Here is a 22,715-nt window from a genome sequence, read left to right on the forward strand (position 1 = left end):
AGAATCTGCTAAAGCTCAAGTTGAGCAGCACGTTTCTGTTTTGTTTCCATGTGTAAAGGGATGTCAATACATCTGTTTTACAACGTCTAGATCAGTGCTGTTTACCCAAAACTGTTTTTCCTAACAGGGAAAGATATGCTCTAGCATTTTTAATTCTTAGGGCACAAGACATAGTAAAAACTGACAAGAGATTAAGTAAGATTTAACAGTAAAGCAGCAAAGAACATGGATCTACTCCCACTAAATATTTCAGTAAAATTGTATTAAGAAAGAAAAACAACGACAGCAACACCTTGAAGAAACATACCTTTCAAACACATTTTATCTAAGATTTAGATATTTGTTTGTTTTTTATTACTGAATTTATGGCATATCACTTGGGTGCTTTGGTTTTCATTTGTGTTTGTGTTTTGAGTTCCATATCCAGTCTTCCCATATTCGGTTCATTTCTTTGTGTTAGTTACTCACGTTGCCTTAGTTTGTCTGTTTGTTCTCTTCCACAGCTGTTCCTAATTCCCTTATTTATTCATTTGTGTTCAGTGTCATTCTCCACTCTCACCTCAGTATATAAGCTCTTCGTTTTTTGTTGTTTGTTCTTCCTATTGTTCTGTCCACTTTCCATGTTCTGTCAGCCTTGTTCCAGTTCTGTAAGTTTATCATTAAGTCCTTCGCTGTGTTCATTCCTAGTTCATGTCTGCATTTTGGTCCTATTCACAATCACAAGCTACAAAATATGACAATAATCTTTCTATTCTATTTTTCTGTCCTTTTTTCAATCAAAATTACATAGGATGCATAAAACATCTTGTGTTGAAATCAGATTCTGAGCAAATTGTTGATTCAAAACAAATATTTGTTTTGATACAAAAAAATGATTTGGCGGATTTTAAATAACTTTACATTAAACCCAATTATTGATATATTTATTTTTTAGCCTAATGCTATGGGATACATTTTATAATAAATGCAGAAAAGGAATGTTGAACTTTTTATATGGGCTGTAAAAGTGAGGCAGAGCATTGAACCGGACAGATGTTTGCTGCAGCGAAGACCCTGGATGAGCTGAGCTGACTAATCTTTAACATGCCTGTGTTTTGAAGGGATGTCTCCAAAGTAACGTTCAGGCTTGTACAGTTAAGAAGCCATAAGTATATTCTCCTGCTGTTGGGAAACTTGCTCTGTATGTCCTAAATCCTGGCCCAGGAGCGGAAGTCCGGTATTTCTAAAAATGCCTAACAAAGCTCAAGAGGTAAGTTTTAAGCCTTTTTTTTTGACATACATGCTTGACATACACTACATCTAAGATTGCTAGAGCGTTTATCGTGCCTTTTTTAAAAAAAAAATCAGGATGCTGTGACCAACCTGAGTACGCTGCAGGAGATTTCCCAACAACTGGGTTTTGAATGGACAGTTCTGGCATCTGAACTTGGTTTCAGCAGGGCTGAAATACACCAGTTCCACACCAAATCAACTGAGAGGAACGAACAGGCCAGGCTCATGTTGGAAAGATGGTACTTTATGTGTGGGTGTGGGTGTTGGTGTGTGTCTGCTCATTCAGGTTTCAGAACTTGATCTTTTTGAAAGAAGAAAAAAAAACCCCAATTTTAATGTCACAGTACTTTTTGCACCAAATTTACTTCGTATCATTGGATCCTGTTTGGGATAAAAACATTAGAAAATTTTGCACCTCTCTCCTTTTTTCTGATATTGGATTGATTACCAGGTACGAGAGGTCATGGGACAAGCCAAATAAGACCAAATTACTCCAAGACGCACTGGAGCGAGGAGGTCGGCGTGACCTTGCAGAATGGCTGCGCTGTCTCCACTGGGGTCATCAGAAGTTGAGTGAAAAGGTGGAACTGCCCTCAGCATTCCCCTTCATCATCACCGTCCATAAGACCATCCGCAACCAAGACGCCCTGCGCAGAATCAACGACCTCAACCGCAGATTCACCTAAAAATAAATGGCTTTTACATACAAAAGCCATGTATGCAGTTCTGGTCATATTTATTGCTGATCTTAAATGACATGCATAAATTATAAACCTAGACTAGATTAATACCACTGACCAAACAATAGAAGCATCTTATGTGGAGCGTCTTGTCTTGTAACTAAATAAATACTTTGCAATAAAGCTACAAAGCAGTTATTAGGGCTCCGAGTGAGTTATTTTAATTCAAAGTTTATTTGTTAGTCTTTAGGACTTCCTTCAACTTGTAGATTGGTGTGATGGGTAAGGGGGCCAATTTTAGGTACATAAAAAACCAGCAATGGATGTATTGTTAAGAATAAAATTAGGTTACCGAAATCACTCACGTTAGGGCTGATATTATTAATCAAAGCAACAATTAGGATTTATTTATCTTGTAACTAAAAGTCCAAAGGCAAGTAAATTATCCCAGAAATCAAATAATATGGGTTTTAACGACGATAGTAAATATAGTGTGCAGTTATGCTTATGACATTTTGTGAATCATAATCGTGCTGTTCAAGTTTTGGGTCATTACTGGTGTTTCGCTTTATTAGGCTGTCCATGAGTAATTTTGTTAAGATTCGTTCATTGTTCATTTTGTATCTATTTACATCGTTATATCTTTCATCAGTTGTAGAGGATGATGCAATATTTATCCTATTCCATTTATTATTAGGACTTGTTAAACGATACTAGTCTGTTTAGTCATCTAATTCCTTAAATGATTTATGTCTTTAGCGGGAAAAGAATATTTCTCTAATAAAATAATTAAAATACTTAATTCATTGAATCTCGGTCAACCGAACCCGAATTGACACCGTTTTGCAAACCAATCAGAAGGTTGAGCTGTATTCTAGCAAGGTTGTGAGAGCGTACAAGTTCAGCATGCAGTAAGGCTTCAAAATAAGAGATTTAATTTTCTATTTTTGAGTTAGAAAGGTTTTGATTTTAAATCAACAAAGTAGCTAATGTTGTAAAATAACATTATAGAGCATTATAAGGAACTGAAGAATTGGAAATAAAGCGGGCGAATAAGCAGTATTTGTGATAATTCACAGAGAGGGCACATTATTCTGAAACTCCTTCTCCGGAAGTAAGAAGCAGCCCACTCCAAACAGACGCATATTTAATCGTATTGTAGCTATCTGCTTGCTACTATCAAAACAAGAAGAAAAAGCTTTGACAGCGACACGAAGCGATGCTCTGTTTGATTAGTAGATTATATTTCATTCAGAAGTGAGACTAAGCTCATGTGGACACCGAGAAATGTTAGTTTCTGGACACTCAGGCGGACGTTCGGCTGTAGTGTACTTAACCAGGTTTGATTTTCATCGAAGAGTAGGGAGAAGCGCAGCATGTTTGCCGCCTGACAACTTGTGACTTGGGCTTTAAAAGTGCGAGTTTGCAGTAATGGCCTCATCGCTGGGTTGCTTCAACGGTCCGGAGGTGCTGGAGGACGTGAGCCACGCTCGGGGCTTGATGCACGAGCTGAAACTGATGTACGACTCTCGGTTGCTCGGCGACGTTACCATCGGGGTTGAGTGTGACGACGATGAGGAGGACGAAGAGGAGTTATCGCTGGAGCACCGCGAGGGAGGAAGAGTTGACGTGGGTCAAGCGTTTCTGTGCAGCCGCAACGTCCTGGCCGCTGCCAGCCCGTACTTCAAGAGCATGTTCACGGGCGGGCTGAACGAGAGCGCCCAGGAGAGGGTGCTCATCCGCGGCGTGGACTCTGAATCCATGTCGGTCATCATCGATTACTGCTACACGGGCAGGGTGACCATCACGGAGAGCAACGTGCAGCGGCTGTACGCGGCGGCCAACATGCTGCAGCTGGAGTACATCCGGAAAGCCTGCTCCGGCTTCATGACCAGGAGGCTGGATCACTCCAACTGCGTGGGGATGCTGAAGTTTGCGGACACCTACGACAATCCGGAGTTAAAGGAGAACGCCCGAGCCTTCATTGCCAGGAACTTCAATCAGGTGTTTAACGGAGGGGATCTGTGCGAGCTGAACTCGGATCAGTTTAAGGAACTGTTGTCTCTCGATACTTTGGACGTGGACTGTGAGAAGACGGTGTGCTCTGCAGCTATCCAGTGGCTGGAGGTGAACGCACCTGTGGATAAAGAGGACGCCCTGCAGGTGCTGAAGTGTGTGCGCTGGAGCTTGTTCAGCGAGAAGGACAAGTGTTACCTGGAGAGCCTCGCAGCCAGGCCTTTAATCGAGACATACCTGGCATCCTTCTTTAGCAGGTCTGCAGAGGACGGCTGCGCCATGTCTGCACCTCTGGACGCACTGAAACACAGAATAGGCGTGAGCGCGAAGGAGATGATCCTCTTCTTTGGCCTGCCCAACGACAACATCATGTGCTGCGACCCTTACTCCGAGGACCTGTATTTTATGGCTCCGCCTTTGGAAGATCTCAGCAGTCAAGATTACAAACGCTCCACCATGGAGTCGCTCATCGTTTGCGCCACGCCGGACAACAACTTGTATTTGGCTTCCCACCTTTCCAAACACTTCTGGCTGTACAATCCCGTCCTCAACAGCTGGCAGGAGTTGGCGGAAAGGCTGCTGGGCAGAATCCACTCAGGGATGGGCTACCTGAACGGCCACGTGTACCTTCTGGGAGGAAGAAATCCAGTCACAGACGTCAGATTAAAGGAGGTAGAGTGCTACAGCATCCAGAGGAACCAGTGGACGTTGGTGGCCCCGCTGCCTCACTCTTTGGGGAAAATGCAAGTGGTGGCTCTGCATGATCACCTGTACGTGGTGAACAAAAGGAGAATGCTCTGCTACGACCCCAAGAGAAACCGCTGGCGCCACTGTGGCTCGCTCAGAAGGGACAAGCTTCACAAGGCCTGTGTCTTCCAGGAGCAGATCGTCTGCGTGTGCGACATCCCCGTGGTCAAAGCCTACAGCCCTGCAAGAGGGGAGTGGAAGAGGCTGGGGGACATCCCCATCGACAGCCGAGCGCTCAACTACCAGGTGATCCAGCACAGCGGCAGGCTGCTGCTCCTCACGCAGACGCTGCTTCAGCACAACAAGAACAGGGTCCTCATCCACGAGTACGACCCCGCTCGGGACGCGTGGAAGAACATCATGGCGGTGTACGTGTCCACCCTGGGGCCCGTGTGCGTGTCGACGCGCGTGTACCCGGCGTGCCTCGGGTCCGCTCACAGCTTCTCCACGGAAGAGGACGACGACAGCGGCTCCAGCGCCGACTGGGACCTGGACGGTTTAACGGATGCAGACTCCGATTCCTGCAGCTCCAGTTCTTTCTCTGATGAGAACTGGTAGGGAACCGATGTTCCCCTGTCAAAATAAGTGTTTATTTATAATGGCTATTTATTTTTATTGGGGATTTTTGTTTGCCACTGGTGATGTTTCAGTATTAAAGTAGCCATTTAACTTGAAGACATAAGTTAAGGACTGGGAGAGGTTATTTTTCTTTCTCTTTCACCCACTTACAGTATTACATCATTTTGAGATTAAGTAAATACAACAAACATCTCTGTGTAATGACAGACCAACACACAAGGGCATGAATTGGAAGGGGAAAAAAATCATTGTTAAATGTTTTTACAAATATTCTTAAAAGTGTGGCACACATTTACATCCTTTTCACTCACAGCACAGGGATTGACACCTTTTTCTTGCCGTTACCTGAACACTACTTTTACCATATATGTGTTCTTCCTGCTTTCACAGGGACAAATCTTTTTTGTCCCTTAAGCTGTTAATTTTTCATACTTTTTCATTATAAGCTCACCTCAGTGGGAACATCGGATACCTACATACACGTGAATAACGTGGGATGAAGAGTGGACTTTAAACATTTGAATTAGGGGTTTCGTCTCATGCTTGGTGCTTAAACATCTCTCAGATGTATTCATGTCCCTGTTTGCAAAACACTAGACTTCATTTGGCTCCGCCAAAGCTGTGGGAACTCTGGAACTATTTTTTTTTTTTTCCTATTTATTATTTTTAAACATATGGACAACTATAGAGGGTAGTATTTAATTATTTGTGCTCTGAGTTTGGTTCCATAATGACATGTTTTTGATCACATTTGTGTTTAACTTGAACATGTGCATGCACGCCAGCTTCACATTGGCGTAAAATCAGAATTTTGAGGTCTGGCAGCTTAAGTGCCTCTCATTTATGACTCCAAACTAAACTGGACGAAAAACAGGGCTTTTTCTATGCAGATGATGTGATTCTGCGCTCAGTAAGTGGTTGTGAAATTTTTAGTTTGAAACCACAAAGTCAGTGTTTGCTGCAGTCTCAGGTTTGGGCTCAAAAGCCTTCTTGCCACGTTCGACTTTCTTTTTGTTGTGATTACAAGTGGCTCATTTTACGATATGTATTCAAAACTATGTGTTTTTTATGTAGAAGGATCATTTAATTTCTGCCTTCCAAAATGAAATGACATGTATTATTGTTTTGGTTTATTAGCAGTATTTGGTCCAAAATGCTGAGAGATGGTAGGCATTAAACGGCTTTTGGGAGCATAAAATTTGCGAAATGCAAGACCAGCGAACTGCTGCTGCTTAAACAATCATGATGTGGAGATGAATCAGAATTTCTGTCAGCATACAACAATGCAACAGTAGTAACAGTGGGTTTTATTTTACCCAAAGGGTCCATAGCGATGAGTGTCAGCTTGATTCTACATTTTACTTTTACATTTACTTTTCACAGATTAGGAGGTGATTTTATTGTATATGTGAAAAATAAACTGGTGTCCATTGTATCTAGAAAATGTCATTTTGGTGTCTTTTGTATTAAACCACCCATGTTGAAAGCAGACTTCTGACACAGTCTGAACAGTACATGGAATTACAGCACAGAGAACCATGTGTTAACATGGAAAACTGGCTTTCTAAAAATAAAAAACAGCAGTTTTAACAATGAATTAAACAAAAGATGGACCTTGTGACATGTTTTGATCAGTTAATAATAAAATAGGAGAACCAACGCTGACTATTAACGTTTTTCTTGAGGTAAAATTGGAATTTTACTAATTTTACCTCTATATGGGTAAAATATAGTCACATTTTCAAAAATCTGAAATAACCATGAAAAATTGAAATTCAATGTAACTTTAGTGTTTGGAGAGCCCACACATGCTCATACTGTACAATTCTATATATATATATATATATATATATATATATATATATATATATATAAAAGCAATGAGCAATTTTACTTAAGAACTTAAAGCATCGCTAAATGTCACCCGTAGCCAAGAGGAAATCATTGGAAATACGCAAAATCTGCCTGTGGTTATTGTTTTATTGTTTTGATTTTAGTGAGTGAGGTAAATTAGCAAACAGACTGTGCATATATATATATATATGGGGGTGGGCCAAGATTAGATTAACCCCATAAGACCTTGAGATGTGATAGTTTTCCATATGGCAGTATTTATATAAAACAAATAACCAAAATGTGAGAAAGAATCTAGAAAAGAAACAATTACTCCTTCAGTTACCCAAGATATGTGGAAGTTTTACATTAAACTGTAAAAAAAAAAAGTGTTTTAGTGTATAAATTCAATGAAATAAAAATACGTTTAATTTAAACAACACAAGTGATTTTCCTTTTCATCATTCATTGCATATAAATGTGCACAGTCCGTTTGCTAATTTCCCTCGAAGAGCTCACTGAAATCAAAACAGTAAAACAATAACCACAGGCAGATTTGGCGTATTAACAATGATTTCCTCTTGGCCAAGGGTGACATCTAGCGATGCTTTCTTAAGTTCTCGCGATATCTGACCGCCGTCCAGACAGCAACGAGATGAGCCATGGCAATAGAAAACAAACCAGAGGAAGAATTTGACACAGTTTTCAACCTGAATGATTCCCTGGAGCTCTCCGCTCATTCAGAGCGTGACTGTGGAAAGGCACGAATCTTCAAGATAATAGTCATAGGAGACTCAAACGTGGGGAAGACGTGTCTGACTTACCGCTTCTGCGGGGGCACTTTCCTGAAAAACCCAGAGGCAACTATCGGGGTGGATTTCAGGGAGAGGACGGTGGTGCTGGACGGAGAGACCATCAAGGTGAGGTGACGCACGTCAGCAATTATCCACAAGAAACGATAAACATGCTCTGTCTGGTGTATTGGTTTTATTGGAAGATTAGAGGAAAAGCGTTCCAATCGTCACATGAAATTATAGCTTCTTTAGTGAAAAACGGGCTAATGGGCTACAGCTGTCCACAATTTAGGATTTTATATTTTACTTTTAACATTTTTTTCAGTTTGCAAAAGTCTATAATTAGAGCTGTTCATTCAACAGTTTTCTCTTCGATGTTCTCATCGAAGGAAAACAGGTGCTACATCTCATGACACAATGTCTTGCAAAAATATCAGTATTTGTTACACCCTCAACCACAAATCTGTTTTCTTTGACTTTTACACCAACAAAAAGTTGTGTTAAGACTTGTCTCTACCAGCTTTGTGCATTTAGAGACTTATGTTGATGCCCATTCTTCACAAACTGTCTCATGTATAGCATCTATAGACATCCATTTTGTAAGGACTTTGACTAGGCCATTCTAATTCATGGATTTGCTTTCATTTAAACCTTTCTATTCCTATTCTGGGTATGTTTACGTTTGCTTTCACCCTGGAAGTGAAAGTTTTAGCTTAATAAGTATGTTGTTTCTCCAGCAATTGGCCTTTGTTGAGTCTACTACAAAAAAAGGCCAGTTAATGATTAGTCGGCTTCTAAATTAGTTGACAGTTATTTTAATAATTGATTAATCACGATTAATTGCTCCAGCCCTAATTTCTATTTCTTCTATAAATACTACGACAAAATACTGTAAACCAGCTCAGTCCCAAATCACATGTCAAAGGTCTTTCTTCATCATTACAAAACTGATTCTTGAAACCAAACTCTGCAAACCAGACGGTGACCAAACAGAGATTCTCCATGCTGTCGTTTGTTTTCTCGTCCCGATTGATTGCTCGGTAAGAAAACGACAGCGTCACTCTTGCTGTGCGCGCTGAACAACAACGAATCTGCTTCTGCCCCCTTTTCCAGTTGCAGATTTGGGACACAGCGGGTCAGGAGCGTTTCAGGAAGAGCATGGTGGAGCACTACTACCGCAGCGTTCACGCCGTCATCTTTGTGTATGACGTGACCAATCTGCCGTCCTTCGAAAGCATCCCCGAGTGGATCGAAGAGTGCAGCAAACACTCCGTGGGGCCCCTGGTGCCGCGCATCATCGTGGGAAACAAATGTGACCTGAGGGAACATCGGCAGGTGCCCGCCTCTGCCGCTCACTGTCTTGCCGACAGCTACAACTTCCCCCTATTCGAGACTTCGGCCAAAGACGCCGCTGAGAAGGAGCATGTTGACGCCATCTTCCTGACTTTAGCTTATCGGCTGAAGAGCCACAAGCCCCTGAGACTGAAGCAGCTGAGTGAGAGCTCTGTTAGGGAGCTGAGGAACCAGAGAGAACAGGAAACGACATTTTGTCAGTGCTAAGGTCTACTGTGGACTTGCAGGGTGGACAATGGCCACAGGATCTGTCTGAACATCTGTTTAAAATCAACATTGTCACTAAATTAGTGAGCGGTATTTCAAAAGTAGAAAGAAGCTTTCTGTTATTTCTAAAATGCTCTCTGGCAGATGTGAGGCACAGGTCACGGTCATGGCAGCAAAGACCGATCGGTTGGAGCAAAAGTTTAACCGATATTTCTACAAAAAGTCAATGTGGAGATATGTCAAGTATTTGCACTTCAGAAAACAATTATGATTGACGAGAAAAGTCTACGTCGATCTCTCTCTAGTAGAATTATGTTCTGCCATTGAATTACTTTGCAGACTGCTGGACAGAGACTCAAAATTAAAATGTTTAAAGTCACCAAAGCAGATGGAATGACAATTGAACTGTGATGAAATTTGCAATCATTTTCTTTTTCTGTATGCATTGCAAACACAAGTCTAGAATAATGTTACATAACAAATGAAAAAGAAAGAATGCAAGTTGTAAAATGCTGCTACTTTATGGGTACAAAATATAAATTCATACAGCTGACCTGCAAAGCATATCTAGAATAAGCTCTGGTTCCTAGGAATCAGCATGAAATGTATCAAACATGACTGATTATTAAGTTGCATGTAAACTGTGTAAACAACATGTTACAAAAGCATAGCAATTTGACTATTTGAGTCTGAGTGATGAAGAAAACGCACTTTACTATGCATTAGTTATAGAACTTTGAAGGAAGCTGAAACCTTTGGATCAGTGCAGTGTCATGATTATTGTCCTATCAATGTGGATCTGTTGTGATCATTAAATGTGCAGATGATATCAAAGTAGTGGGACCATTTCATGGTATTGGAAGCCAAAACAGCTAGAGGGCTGGTGCAGAAACGACCTCAATGAGGACAAAACAAAGGAAACGATCAACGATCGTCTCGTTCTGAAGGTCGTGAGCCAAACGCAAAAGCCTCAGCATCAGCGACCGTCCAGGAGAGAAAGTGAATGGGATTTAATTTGTCGGAGTGCGGCTCTCTGATGACCCCGAGCTGATCGAAGAACATCACCGCTATTGTGAAATGGGCCAAGCAGAGACTGCAATTTCTGGGGGAACCTGAAACCAAAGTCGCTCCTCCCTACCAGCATCTCACATCATCCCACAAAGCTGTGGTTTAGTTGCGGTTTTTGATGGGGTGTTACAGATCTCTTCCCAGAGCAGCATGCAGAGAGTGTAGCAAAAACATAAATTAAATTCTGTAAGTTGAGTGTGAAAAGGGTTTTCTAAGGCTCAATTGTATGTCCAGTTACTTGGAACAGTCATTTTATTACTTAGACAAGTTTAAATTGGATTTGCTCAACCCCAGTTTAACATCTGGCCTCATTAGTCTGGTCAGCACAAATGCATAGTATTTTGCTTATTATACACTGAACAGTTGTGTGTTAAAAACAGCTAAATTTACAGAAACTATTTCTACTTTTGAAAATACAAAAAAAAAGGGTTTTCAGTGTTTTCTTGCAATAAGCAAAATTGTTGAAAAGCATGATGTATAGAAACTTGTAAAACCTGGACTTACAGTATATTAGTATATTATTATATCTATGGATTTTCAGTTAGATTGGCTTTCTTTGGGGGGTTTGTTTGAGTGAGGGGCAGCATTCGTTTAAGAACCACCACTGCTCATGATACTCCAGCTGCAATGATGGAAAAAACAGTGCTGCTGTGAATGTTAATATGTAGTTAAAATGTCTCTAGAATATCTTTCAGAGCTACTGCAGGAACAAGGCTCTGAAAAATATCACTTTTTAATGTACTTTTAAAATGTCACCAGTTAGATAAACAATGAAATGGAAATAAATTTACCTGATTTAATTTCTTGTGTTATTGTTGTCACTACCGATAAGCTCTATTATATGGGGGCTGGTTGCACAGTGGTAACACTGTTGCCTTGCAGCAATATGGTCTTGGGTTGGAATCCTGGCCTGGGATCTTTCTGTTTAGAGTTTGCGTGTTTTCTCGGTGCATGCGTGAGTTCTCTCCTGGTACTCCAGTTTAATCCAAAAACATGTTACTGATAGTTAATTGGTCTCCAAATTGACCAAAAGTGTAAGTGTGTGAGCTGGTTATTTCTTCTGTGATGATCTGTCGAGATTGTACCACGCCTGTCGCCGCTGGAGATCGGAGATAGGCACCTGCTACCTGGCGACCCTTCAAGAACAAGCGGAGAATGTACGAATGAAAATAAAATGTCTAATGTTGAGACTGTCTCACCCAGATTTCAATATTTGACCTATTTTCAGCGACGACTAGCGGCCATCTCTTGCGTAGCAACAACCCTGATGAAGCGTTTAATAAACCCCGTGCAAAAATAATTATTTCAGTTCAGTCCAGTCACTAAAAATGAATAGACTTGTTACATGTGGAAAGCTGATGTAAATACATTTTCTCCATCGATTCTTTAGCTTTTCCGCCTTTCCAATAAGCCATTCTCCTGATAACCTCTCATTCAGGTGCAGTGTTCTCTTCTTTACCATTTTTTGAACGCGTAAGTGAAAGCATCCCGGCAACCTAGACTGTCCATGTTCTTCACGCGGCGTCTCTTTGCGCCCATGGTAACACCTTGCTCAACGTTGGACTGCTAATTCACAAACTACCTCACCCACAGTCGCATTTTGTGCAGGTGTAAGGAACACTTTCACAAAAAAAGGTATTGTTAAATGCACGGTATGTGTCTCTTGTGGGAGGATTATGGGAGTGTTTGCGGCCAGTTGAATTTGTTTTTTTGTCTGTCGCCGTCTGACCGCGAGTTAGCAAAAAGCTAACGTCAAAGTGGGTGTAAATATGTTCGTACAGTAATTTGGGTGTTGAATTGTTTTTATTGTATTTTTTCCGAGCTGTTTGTTCACCCGCGTTAAAAACGAAAAACAAATCAGTGTCCCTGTTATCAGCTAGCTTATTTTCATGTAGCAGGTGTTGCTGTATAACTGATAGGAAGCTGCATAATTAATTAAATCTTTTGGCCATTCAACATGAATGAGACTTGGTGAATTATTTGTAGAGTTCCGTGGACTTTTCAGTAGCTAAAATGTACAAACTCGTTGTTAAATCGCGCAGTTAATTCAGGAGATTGTTTGCTTTTCTACAGCTGTTTATGAAGCATGAATTTGGCAGAGATATGTGACAACGCCAAGAAGGGCCGTGAGTATGCCCTGCTTGGAAACTACGACTCCTCCGTGGTGTACTACCAAGGCGTGATTCAGCAGATCCACAAGCACTCTCAGTCCCTCAGAGATCCAGCTCTGAAGGTTAAATGGCAACAGGTCAGTCACCCTTCTTTTTCACTTGCATTGACAATGAACTGCAGATCAGCAGGACAAATGCACAGGAGTCACCCTGGATTACGTCTTACTTTCCTGCTTTCTTTTTGCATAGTCTGAATGTAGGGTTTTATTTTTACTACTACTATCAGGCTTGATATATTTTTTGTTCTATTATAATTCATGATCTCTCATCTAACATGCTGGTTATTGGGTTTCTGGGAGTTTTTCAATAGGGTGCTTATGCAGCCTGTAAAGCCATCTTTCCATCCATCTGTCCAAGCATTCACACATGCACTAATCCTTAGATGTGTCTACCCTTTCATCCATTTTTACTTGTTCAACTTTTGTCTGTCAACTCTCATCAATTTGTCCTTCTGTATGTTAATCCACCTGTCTGTTCATCCTTACCATTTCTGGTTTCTGCAGGGTATATTTAAAGCAAGAGCACCATATAACTATCTGTAGTAATTTAAGAGGGAACTTTTATACTTGCACTTTGACCAAATGCCCAAGCTGATTTCAGCCTGAAAAACATGGAAAATCTACAGGAACCCTGTAATGTTTTTTTTTTTTTTTTTTTCCCTAATTCTCCAGACATTTTCTAGAGATTTTGAAATATAAATAAAACTAAATAATAACAAGACTATATATTTATCAAATTTGTACAAATTCAGAAATGCATGAGGAAGATGAGGCCGCAACTGTTAACACTGAATTTAAATTAGCTGAGTAAAAGAGTCCCTTGTGCTCGACTCTCTCTCAGTTGGAGAGCTGGACAACACAACAGGAAATGACCCCAGATCATGAACAGAGCATTGAACCCCCCACACCCCTGCCCCTGCGAATCTGAGACAAGACAGACATCCAGTAGCCACTCTACACAAGTGGGTAGCAGCCCTGTTGAAAACATCTGAAGAGGGAAGAAAGCTGTGATTACATAAAGCTAAAAAAGTGATTTTTCTTAGGGGTTGCTGTAAAAGTACAGCACAAAGAGCTCTTGGATCAAGACCGATGCATTCAGAGCAGTGATTCTCAAGGCTTTTTCTAACAGCTACCACTTCAGTAAATACTGTACCCAGATTTCCATGTGCCACCATTTTGAGATACATTTTAAAATAGTACAGTTTAGAGGACATGGACTTATTTGTCATAAAAAGAAAAACAAATAGTTTCTGTCCCGTATTTACTTTGAAGTTGTAATTTTTGAATTTTAAGATGGAAAAATTAACAAAAATGCCCCTAGAAGTTATACTTCTTAGTGGAAAAGTCAGAATTTTCTCACCTCTACCTCAAAATCCAATATGGCTGCCTGGCATGTAGAATTACCTGATAGCTTTGGTGAAAAATGATCATCTGATCATTTGTATCTTATCAAATCAGTTACAATCCTGCTACAGTGGCAAACAATAGATAAATACATTGGTATTGGCTTAAACTGCTAATATTTGTTAGAATGGCCACTCATCTTATCAATTAGCAAACTTAACTTAATGTTAAGATTAAGTTAAAATAAATTGTTTCCTTTCTTCTGTGTGTGAGCAGCTCAGACAGGAATTGACTGAGGAATATGAGCAGGTGAAAAGCATCATGGGAACCCTTGAGAGCTTCAAGTCCGAGAAGCCAGTCGACATCCTTGTCCCTCTGGAGCGGCCAGAGGACCCAGCAGTTTGGCCCCCACCCATCCCAGTGGAACACAGGTGAGTGATGTTGTATCTGAATTGACTGTGTGACAAAACGACACAGGGTGTGATTTTGCATAGTCGGTTTTATCTCTACAGCCTCACTGCATCACTATTCCACTTATAGGTCTGCTTTTGAATGTGGGGGGTGATTTCCTGTCTATTATTATTACCACTGTTTCCCTGTCAGAAATGATTGTTGGTATGTTTAACCATCTGTGTATTTGTAGGAATCCTGTTGTGGTGAAAAGGCCTAACAGCGCAATAAAGCAGCACAGGAAGGATTCTCCTGGCATGCAGCACAGAGGAGGACGCGCTCAGGCCAACCCTAAAGCAGAGAGGCAGGCCAACAGGGCCGCAAAGGCCAAAGATGATAAGGTCTGACAGCTGCTGTTGCTCATGTTTTGGTTGACTAGTAAATTAATATAGGGAGTTAAAGTTTATATTTGTTTATATATTAGATGTATTTGTTTTTTATATAAGTTTATATTTGTTTATATATAGTCATTTTGAACTATCACTCTTGGGTATATATATATATTTTACAAACTTTGTCTTTATTACCTAAGATGGGGTAGCTTTCTACAAATAAGCAATTTCCCCTTGGGGATCAATAAAGTATATTCTATTCTAAAGGAAAAATAATTTTTTTCAGCAGGGTAAGAAAGTGGATTCATTGGCGGAAGGAGAACAGAAGAAGTTTGATGGTACTGGGTATGACAGCGACTTAGTGGACTCACTAGAGAGAGACATCATCTCCCGTAATCCTAATGTACACTGGTGGGTTTCATGTGTATTTCTTTACAAGTTTTGCTATTTTGATGGATTTTGTTTTATTCTGCTTTCTGACTTTTTTTCTGTGATTTGTAGGGATGATATTGCTGATTTGGAGGATGCTAAGAAGCTTCTGAGAGAAGCTGTTGTGCTCCCCATGTGGATGCCTGACTTTTTCAAGGGAATTCGTCGACCATGGAAGGTAGGTCTGCACTGTAAAAAATATTGATACCCCTTTAGAATTTAAATGTTGTTTTTTTATGTTTTCACTTCAGTTTATATTATTCAGATTTATTTTTTTACCAATAAAAATATAAAAAATGTGACATGCATTTCTATTGATCTTCCCCCATTAAATTGACACACCTAAATAAAATGATTTTTATTTAGGCTCAAAGTCAGCGGACATACTCCAAAAGACTTGCAGTGAAAGCTGGTTCTGCAAAGCATTGAGTCAACATTCAGAGATGAATTTGACATTCTTTTCATATTTTTGGCAAAAAGGTTTATGTATCATTTTCTGCCTTTGTAAGATGTACACTACTTTGTGTTTTTAGGTTTGTCACATACAATTTTTGAAATTGTTGTAGGTGTATGAATGAATTTGCTCATGCATTATGTGTTCACACAGTTCTAAGTACTTATTGATGTCGGACATGTATGAGATGAGTGGATTGGCTCTGTTTTAGATGTGCTGTGCCTAACTTCTTTGCTTTAATCTATTTTCTTCTAATTTATCAAAATCCTTTGAACCCCCAGCTTTTCTCCCTGTCATCATCTTATGTGTCGGCCTCTCCTTAGCCTCATCATGTGAGACCTTTTCCCTTCAGGCCTGCCATTTGAGAGTCAACACTTTACTGTGTTTTACAAGAGCTCAATTATTATCTTTTTTCTACTGTATGCACATGTAAGCATTTCAAGCTGAAAACAAAGCAGTGCTTATTTCTCTTAGAATGCTGGAAAGGGAGCAAAATGTTAGTTCAGAAAAAGAGTAAGTGTCATTAGTTTTAACATTCAGCCATATTGGTCCTTAATGTTTATAACCATTATGCTGATAGTCTTTTCCGTTTGTAGTGTTTTACACTGGAAATCTAACATGTGGCTAGAATTTTAAGACTTCAATACATACAAATGAACTAAAACACTTCTTGTATAGTCTAATATGTAAAATCTAATATTTGTTTTCCTATCTGTGGTAGGCATTTCAGATGCAGTTAAAAAGGTTTCTTATTGTAGTACCAGAATACTGCTTTTTCTTTATGTACTATACTTACTTTATACTGTATTTACTTTGACATTTATCTGTTTGTTTGGACTATCTTGCTTTCATAGAAATCCAGATAAATTTGTAATTGTGCTCATTTCTTTAGACAGATGCGATAGATTGTGGATGCTCAAGGTGCGGCCCGGGAATCTTTTGTGGCCCTTGGAATAATTTTGTACGGCCTCCAAACCACAATTCAAAAATGACACAAAATTTGACCTGCCACTATAAGTGATTGATGCATATCTTCTTTAGTGCGAGTCAAAGTATATGTCTAGCTTCATTTTTTTTCATTATCAAATAAGTAGGACCAAAAACATCCAACAAAACAAGTTATTAAAAAAATTAAATGTCAATAAAATTTTACAGTAGGTAGGATCAAGTTATAATTTATTTGTTCTTTGTTTTAAAATTCCTAATTGTGGCCTATGAGTTCTTTCAACTTGACGATTATATCCTGAGTGGCAAAACTCTTTTACACAGTGCCATAGATGGAGGATTTCAAGGTGATTTCTTTGATTTGTTTTACAAATCAAATCGAAAAATTGGAAGCGGGGAGGGACAAACCAATACAATTGAACAGAATAATTAAAATTTCTTAACCGAATTTAACCATGCAATAAGTCTCCATAACCCAAATAAACTAACAAATGCAAATAATTCCGCAAGTGTGTAGAAGGTGGAAAAATTAGATAAGTGGCTTAAAAGGGACAAATATCCGGGTAGTAACTGTGCCTGCTGTGCACGTGACTTGGATCTAAATAATTATTTTTACAATACGTTCCATGGAAAAAATGATTTTGTTACCAGTGAAACACTAAAACAGGCAACAATAAATATCCCTTCATAACAATTACATTTAGGAGTCATGCTCAGGCACCCAGCCCTGGATTGTAGATCCTCCCAGTGGGACTCCTCATCAGCTACCTTCAATTACCTGCAACAGACTATCTGATTATTTTCTTTTTTACACTGTTCTCCTCAGGGCGTACTAATGGTTGGCCCTCCAGGAACCGGAAAGACAATGTTAGCCAAAGCCGTGGCCACAGAATGTGGGACTACTTTCTTCAATGTGTCCTCCTCCACCCTCACCTCCAAATACAGGGGCGAGTCAGAGAAACTTGTCCGTCTGCTGTTTGAAATGGTGAGTGTTTCTGCAGACTGCTTTTCTGGCTGGAATATTAAACATTTCCAACCTGACTCTTTGTTTATCTGCATGTGTAAAGAACTGTTTTCATCTTTTCTTTTTTTCTTCCTTAGGCTAGATTCTACGCTCCAACAACTATCTTCATAGATGAAATTGACTCCATCTGTGGCAGAAGAGGGACGTCAGATGAACATGAAGCCAGCCGGCGTGTTAAATCAGAACTTCTGATTCAGATGGATGGTTAGTGGACCACAGGGGGGAGGTGTTGTGTGTAGTAGGTGCTGATTAAGTGGATCGGCCAAGAAAAAAAGAGAGGATTCAAAGTATAAAACCTGCCACAATGTGGGCTTTTATACTTTTAGAATTAGAACTACTTTGGCAAAACTTCATTTGTAATTCTGTGTGTTTTTCAGGTGTTGGCGGAGCCTTGGAAAATGATGACCCCTCTAAAATGGTGATGGTGCTCGCTGCCACAAACTTCCCGTGGGACATCGACGAGGCGTTGCGGCGACGGCTGGAGAAGCGGATCTACATCCCGTTGCCCACAGGTGACCTTTCAAGCCACCGCCGTCCAACTTGTTTTCACGCAAGATGAGGACGATGCATACTGATAGATCCATTTCCTCTTGAAGTCTCACCTTAACGCCTGGCCCGTTCTGTCTGCATGTAGCCGTGGGCCGTGTGGAGCTTTTAAAGATCAACCTGAGGGAGGTGGAGTTGGCTCCTGACGTCAACCTCGACCTCATAGCGGAAAAGATTGAGGGATACTCGGGAGCGGACATCACCAACGTCTGCAGGTTTGTGCGTACTTGGGACAACGTGATCAGATGTTACAATTGAAGATCTGTCTTATACACAGTAATGTGAATGCTGTTTTAACTTTCATCCTCTAGTATTCAGAGCCTTCTTTAAAACAGTTGTAAAAAGTGTTCACACACTGTGGTGTTGGCATTTATCAGCAAGGACATTGAAACTGATCAGAGTTAGAGGCTGCATATGACTTGAGACTGGGACAGGGGTTAACTTTCCAGTAGTACAACCAGCCTAAACATGAAGCCAGAGCTGCAGGGCAAATCTAACTCATAATCTAATCTGTGGCTGTATTTGAAAATTGATGTTCACAGAGGTTCTTTATCATGGATGACCGAACTCGATCTATTTTACACAAACAAATGGGCAAAAGTTTCACTCTCTAGCTGTGACTACAAATGCACCACCCAGTTTTGTGATATTTAGGTGTAAAAACATGTTGAAAACATTTAATCCATTTTACAATTTTACATTTCATTGTGTTGTCCTCCCATGTAAAATCCCAATACAAATGCAACTTGTTTAAATTTCTTGACCAAAAAAAAACACATTCCAACTCTTTGTACAACAGAACTCAGTAAATCACATTAAGGATTTGTAATATGATGTGACTGACCCAATGTGCATAGTGAAGGCTGAAAATCTAGAGGTTCAATCCAGAACTCAGAATCATGTAACCAGACTGTTAATTTTTTGCAATTCTCTGCCTTATGTTGGAAACCAATTACAAATAAATTTAGTTATTTGATTTTTCCACATTTATTAGTCTGTTTTACGTAGTTAATCTTAATATATCGACATGAATTCTATTTTAAATTCTTGTCACTTAAAGAACAGCTGTGCCTTTGTGAGACACAGCTTCAGGGTTTACAAAAAAAGAAAAATGTTTAATTATCTACATAGTTTTATTTAAAACAGAAAAGCAAAAATTATTCCTACTGGCACTGAAATAAAAGTCCTGTTATTACACTTATAATACTTAACGATTAAACTTGTTTTTATTTTTATGCAAAAACAAAATATTTTTTAGCAACTCATTTCTCAGAATATTTCTATTGTGTTTCTTTCCAATTGGAAAACTTCTGAACAGTCAAATTTTCTTGTAAAAAAGTTGTCATTAAACCACGTCACTGGCAGTTCCTTGCAACAGATGGGAGAGGGGCACCACTCTCACATCTCTCCTTTCCATTTTTGGAAGTTAATATTATGTAAATAGATTTAGTTTTCTCTTAGTCTGTGGATTTGTTTTGCAAAAGCTGTGCAGAGGATTTTAGGAATGTTCTGTTCTGAAACGATCTCTGTTCATTTCTTAATCATTACATCAGTGACCTTGTGTACTTCATCTAGGAACAGCCTCTAGCTTTAGGCAGCATTTCTTCATAGAAACCACGCCACCCTATTTTTGAACATTTAAGTCTCAAAACACTGAGTTCCAGGATATCTGGTAACCCTCTTTTCTGCCATGTCTGCATCAGAGATGCATCCATGATGGCCATGCGTCGTCGAATTCAAGGCCTGAGCCCGGAGGAGATACGAGCGCTGTCTAAAGATGAGCTGCAGATGCCTGTTACCATGGAGGATTTCACTATGACTCTGAAGAAGATCTCAAAATCTGTCTCTGCTGCAGACCTGGAAAAATACGAATCCTGGATGGCAGAGTTTGGCTCCGTATAGAGAATAGATGCAAACTCGCACAGTTGGACCAGAGGGTTGAAAAGAGAATTCCCAGCTTTGAAGTGTAAAGGCTTTGAAGAGGAGGAGAACTGTAGAGTGAGCCAAGAAGCACATCAGGGATGTTAGAGTCCACATCAGAAGGCTGGCATCTTTGACAGAGCTTCATAAAAACTTTGAGAAGCTCCACTTCTGCTCTTTTTACATCCCCCCCCACCTTTGCACTATATAGGAAGACTTCTGACATCTTCCACCTGGGTAACTTGAGGGATGTCAATATTATTAAGCTAAACACTTCTGACCTAAGAAAGATCTAGTAGTTGCCTAAAAGTCAAAGAAAGGAAAAATGTATTTGTTCTGTGAAACTTTCAATCTTGTTCAGCTCTCATTAAAAAGGAAAAAAATGTCTAGCACAGAGCATCGGACCTTACTTCTGATGACTTGATATACAATAAATCTACAATTGCAATCAATATTTCAAAAAGAAACTGTTAATGTATCATCCAAACTAAGCTAGAACAAAACTGTCACTTTTAACAGCAAAGGGCAACTGTTGACATTTTTTTTTTTTTTTAGCAAAGTTCAAATTGTCACCAATCCTACAAAAAAGTGGTCAGCTTTGCATTTGCAAGATGTTCTACGAAGCATAAAGTTTATGTAGAATAATTCAACACTTGGACTCAAGTGTTGTAATAATTGCTGTTAGCAACATAAATCTGTTGTATTTGTATGAAGTCTTACTTCATTCATAAAGATTGTTGTCTTAAAGAACTATATATATATTCAGCACTTTAAATGTATTTTCTTAAAACTTCCCTGTGTTGACTACTGACTGAACTCTTGTGTTTTAGTGCTATGTGTTTGCTTTGTTGTGATTGTTATTTTGTTGAGCTTTTTTAAATTTGTCTTCAGTTTTAGATTAAATTTGGACAAACAAATATATGGAGAGCATAAAAATGTGTTTGCTTACTTGTGTTTTTGTTTTTTCATTTTTAAATAAAAAGGAACATTTGTTTTGACCTAAAACGTTGCCTGCTTCAGTTCACCTGTAGGCGTACCTCAAGGCTTCATTTCTGAGCCACTTTTAATCCACATTTATATGATCCCAATACATAAACCTTGTTTACTTTTAGTAGGCTATGTCATTTTGAAAGTGTCTCCACGGGTCTCCGTAAAGCAGTTCATCCAAAATGGTGAAGCCAAGAGTCCTGACCATCACCAGCTTAAACTGTGTTTTACAAATAAACTTGCCTCGCCTTAAAATAGAAATAGGATAGGTTTTCATGGTTCTATAACATTGGCTGTAGTATTTAATTTTGGGTATTGGTTGCTTAAAGTCAACAAGTATGTTTTGTAGATTTTCAGACACATCACAGTTGTTGAACAGACGGCAGCTCGGTTGTTAATAGAAATGCATGTATCACAAACTTTGGGTTAGAGAATTACTTTCATAAGTCATATGAGTCAAATGAATAATGTAACAGAGTGACCTGGTCTGGGAGCCTTGCAAGCTACTTGATCACTCAGACTCTTTTATTACACAGCCATGCTGTTGTAGCCTGATACTAGACTGAATATTTAACCTCTTCCCCTCTGTTTACACAGAGCAGAGGCAGATATAGAAGTCTGGTACATTTTGTTTTAATGTTTGTCTGTGTTGCACTGGAATGGCAACATATGTGAAATGAAGAACTTATTAAGTTCAACATTAATGCAAACGTTGATTGTACCAATTATGCATTCATGCTACGCCTTTCCTTGAACTCTATTTTTTTTTTCTGAAATCTGATTATTCAACATGTTTTAGCTGCACTTTTCCTTCAGCTGCTCTCCTGAAGTTTGGGTATTTTTATTGCTGCGCTCTACGATGGCAAATATTCTGCTTTTATGTTGTCTTTCATATATCGTTCTCTTTGTTCATGCCTGCTTTTCTATATTCAGTCATTCAGTATAAAAACATATGCACCATCTTCGTATTAACTCTGACAGCTTCCCTGTCTCTGCTGAAGAAGAACATCCCCACAGCATGATGCCATCGCTACCATAAATCACAAAGCACATGGTGTGTTCATGGCAAAGAACCAAAGAAGCTTTTATAGAACAGCAATATTTAAACTGGGATAACATCACACACAGTTTGGACTCTAATTACTACTTAGATCACTTCTAAAGAGATATGTATATATTTTTTTTACTGAATGTTATTTTAGGTATTAGTACGAAGAGGACTGAACACTAATGTACAGCACATATTTTCTATTTTCCTTCATAAAAACATGGATCAAAGTATGCATCAATTTCTCTCCACTTAGGTTCATAGAAATGCACTACTTTGTTGGTAACTTAAAATACCAATAAATAGATGGGATTTTGTTATTGTAATGGGACAAAATATGCAAAAGTCCGAGGGTGGTGGACGCTCGATTTGGCTTTTTCATGTCTTCTAGTTTAAAGGCAAATAAAATTATTTGAAATTAACATTAATTTGACAAAATACGTTCGTTATTCAAAAGGATAATGCGTATTTACATGTAATAAATTATTGTCTTCATGACTGCTACCCATACCTCGCT

At 39.4% G+C, this 22,715-nt stretch overlaps 3 protein-coding genes across 6 annotated transcripts; all 3 read left to right on the top strand.

Annotated features, from left to right (window-relative positions):
* Positions 1 to 3,064: 3,064 nt before the first annotated feature.
* kbtbd7 (kelch repeat and BTB (POZ) domain containing 7) lies at positions 3,065 to 6,743 on the top strand. Its single transcript, XM_028024320.1, has one exon. The coding sequence runs from the start codon at positions 3,384 to 3,386 to the stop codon at positions 5,271 to 5,273; it is 1,890 nt and encodes a 629-aa protein (XP_027880121.1). The 5' UTR covers positions 3,065 to 3,383; the 3' UTR covers positions 5,274 to 6,743.
* Positions 6,744 to 7,740: 997 nt separating this feature from the next.
* Positions 7,741 to 11,349, top strand: LOC114147495 (ras-related protein Rab-33B). Of its 2 annotated transcripts, none has more exons than XM_028021941.1 (2): positions 7,741 to 8,047; positions 9,041 to 11,349. In XM_028021941.1, exons 1-2 carry the CDS (start codon positions 7,790 to 7,792, stop codon positions 9,479 to 9,481), a joined length of 699 nt encoding a protein of 232 aa, XP_027877742.1. In that variant the 5' UTR covers positions 7,741 to 7,789; the 3' UTR covers positions 9,482 to 11,349. The 2 variants fall into 2 exon arrangements, with proteins under 2 accessions (XP_027877742.1, XP_027877741.1); XM_028021940.1 differs by having other exon boundaries at positions 7,744 to 8,047; positions 9,035 to 10,315.
* A 670-nt stretch (positions 11,350 to 12,019) lies between these two features.
* Positions 12,020 to 21,168, top strand: katnal1 (katanin p60 subunit A-like 1). Of its 3 annotated transcripts, none has more exons than XM_028024399.1 (11): positions 12,020 to 12,201; positions 12,623 to 12,797; positions 14,340 to 14,494; positions 14,707 to 14,854; positions 15,132 to 15,256; positions 15,347 to 15,452; positions 17,500 to 17,658; positions 17,775 to 17,901; positions 18,075 to 18,209; positions 18,332 to 18,458; positions 19,947 to 21,168. In XM_028024399.1, the coding sequence occupies exons 2-11, from the start codon at positions 12,636 to 12,638 to the stop codon at positions 20,143 to 20,145; spliced, it is 1,443 nt and encodes a 480-aa protein (XP_027880200.1). In that variant the 5' UTR covers positions 12,020 to 12,201; positions 12,623 to 12,635; the 3' UTR covers positions 20,146 to 21,168. The 3 variants fall into 3 exon arrangements, with proteins under 3 accessions (XP_027880200.1, XP_027880201.1, XP_027880202.1); XM_028024400.1 differs by having other exon boundaries at positions 12,020 to 12,183; positions 12,621 to 12,797; XM_028024401.1 differs by having other exon boundaries at positions 12,021 to 12,184; positions 15,135 to 15,256.
* The last annotated feature ends 1,547 nt before the right edge of the window (positions 21,169 to 22,715 follow it).

Source organism: Xiphophorus couchianus, chromosome 7 (genome assembly GCF_001444195.1).
Source record: "Xiphophorus couchianus chromosome 7, X_couchianus-1.0, whole genome shotgun sequence".
Lineage (NCBI taxonomy): Eukaryota > Metazoa > Chordata > Actinopteri > Cyprinodontiformes > Poeciliidae > Xiphophorus > Xiphophorus couchianus.

Excerpts from the sequence above, each read along its gene's own strand:
- katnal1 (XM_028024399.1), top strand. The coding sequence starts at position 12,636 with ATGAATTTGGCAGAGATATGTGACAACGCCAAGAAGGGCCGTGAGTAT. Across the intron at positions 12,798-14,339 it reads TGAAGGTTAAATGGCAACAG|CTCAGACAGGAATTGACTGA; the intron begins GTCAGTCACCCT and ends GTGTGTGAGCAG. Across the intron at positions 14,495-14,706 it reads CCCATCCCAGTGGAACACAG|GAATCCTGTTGTGGTGAAAA; the intron begins GTGAGTGATGTT and ends GTGTATTTGTAG.
- LOC114147495 (XM_028021940.1), top strand. The coding sequence starts at position 7,790 with ATGGCAATAGAAAACAAACCAGAGGAAGAATTTGACACAGTTTTCAAC. Across the intron at positions 8,048-9,034 it reads TGGACGGAGAGACCATCAAG|TTGCAGATTTGGGACACAGC; the intron begins GTGAGGTGACGC and ends CCCCTTTTCCAG.
- kbtbd7 (XM_028024320.1), top strand. The coding sequence starts at position 3,384 with ATGGCCTCATCGCTGGGTTGCTTCAACGGTCCGGAGGTGCTGGAGGAC.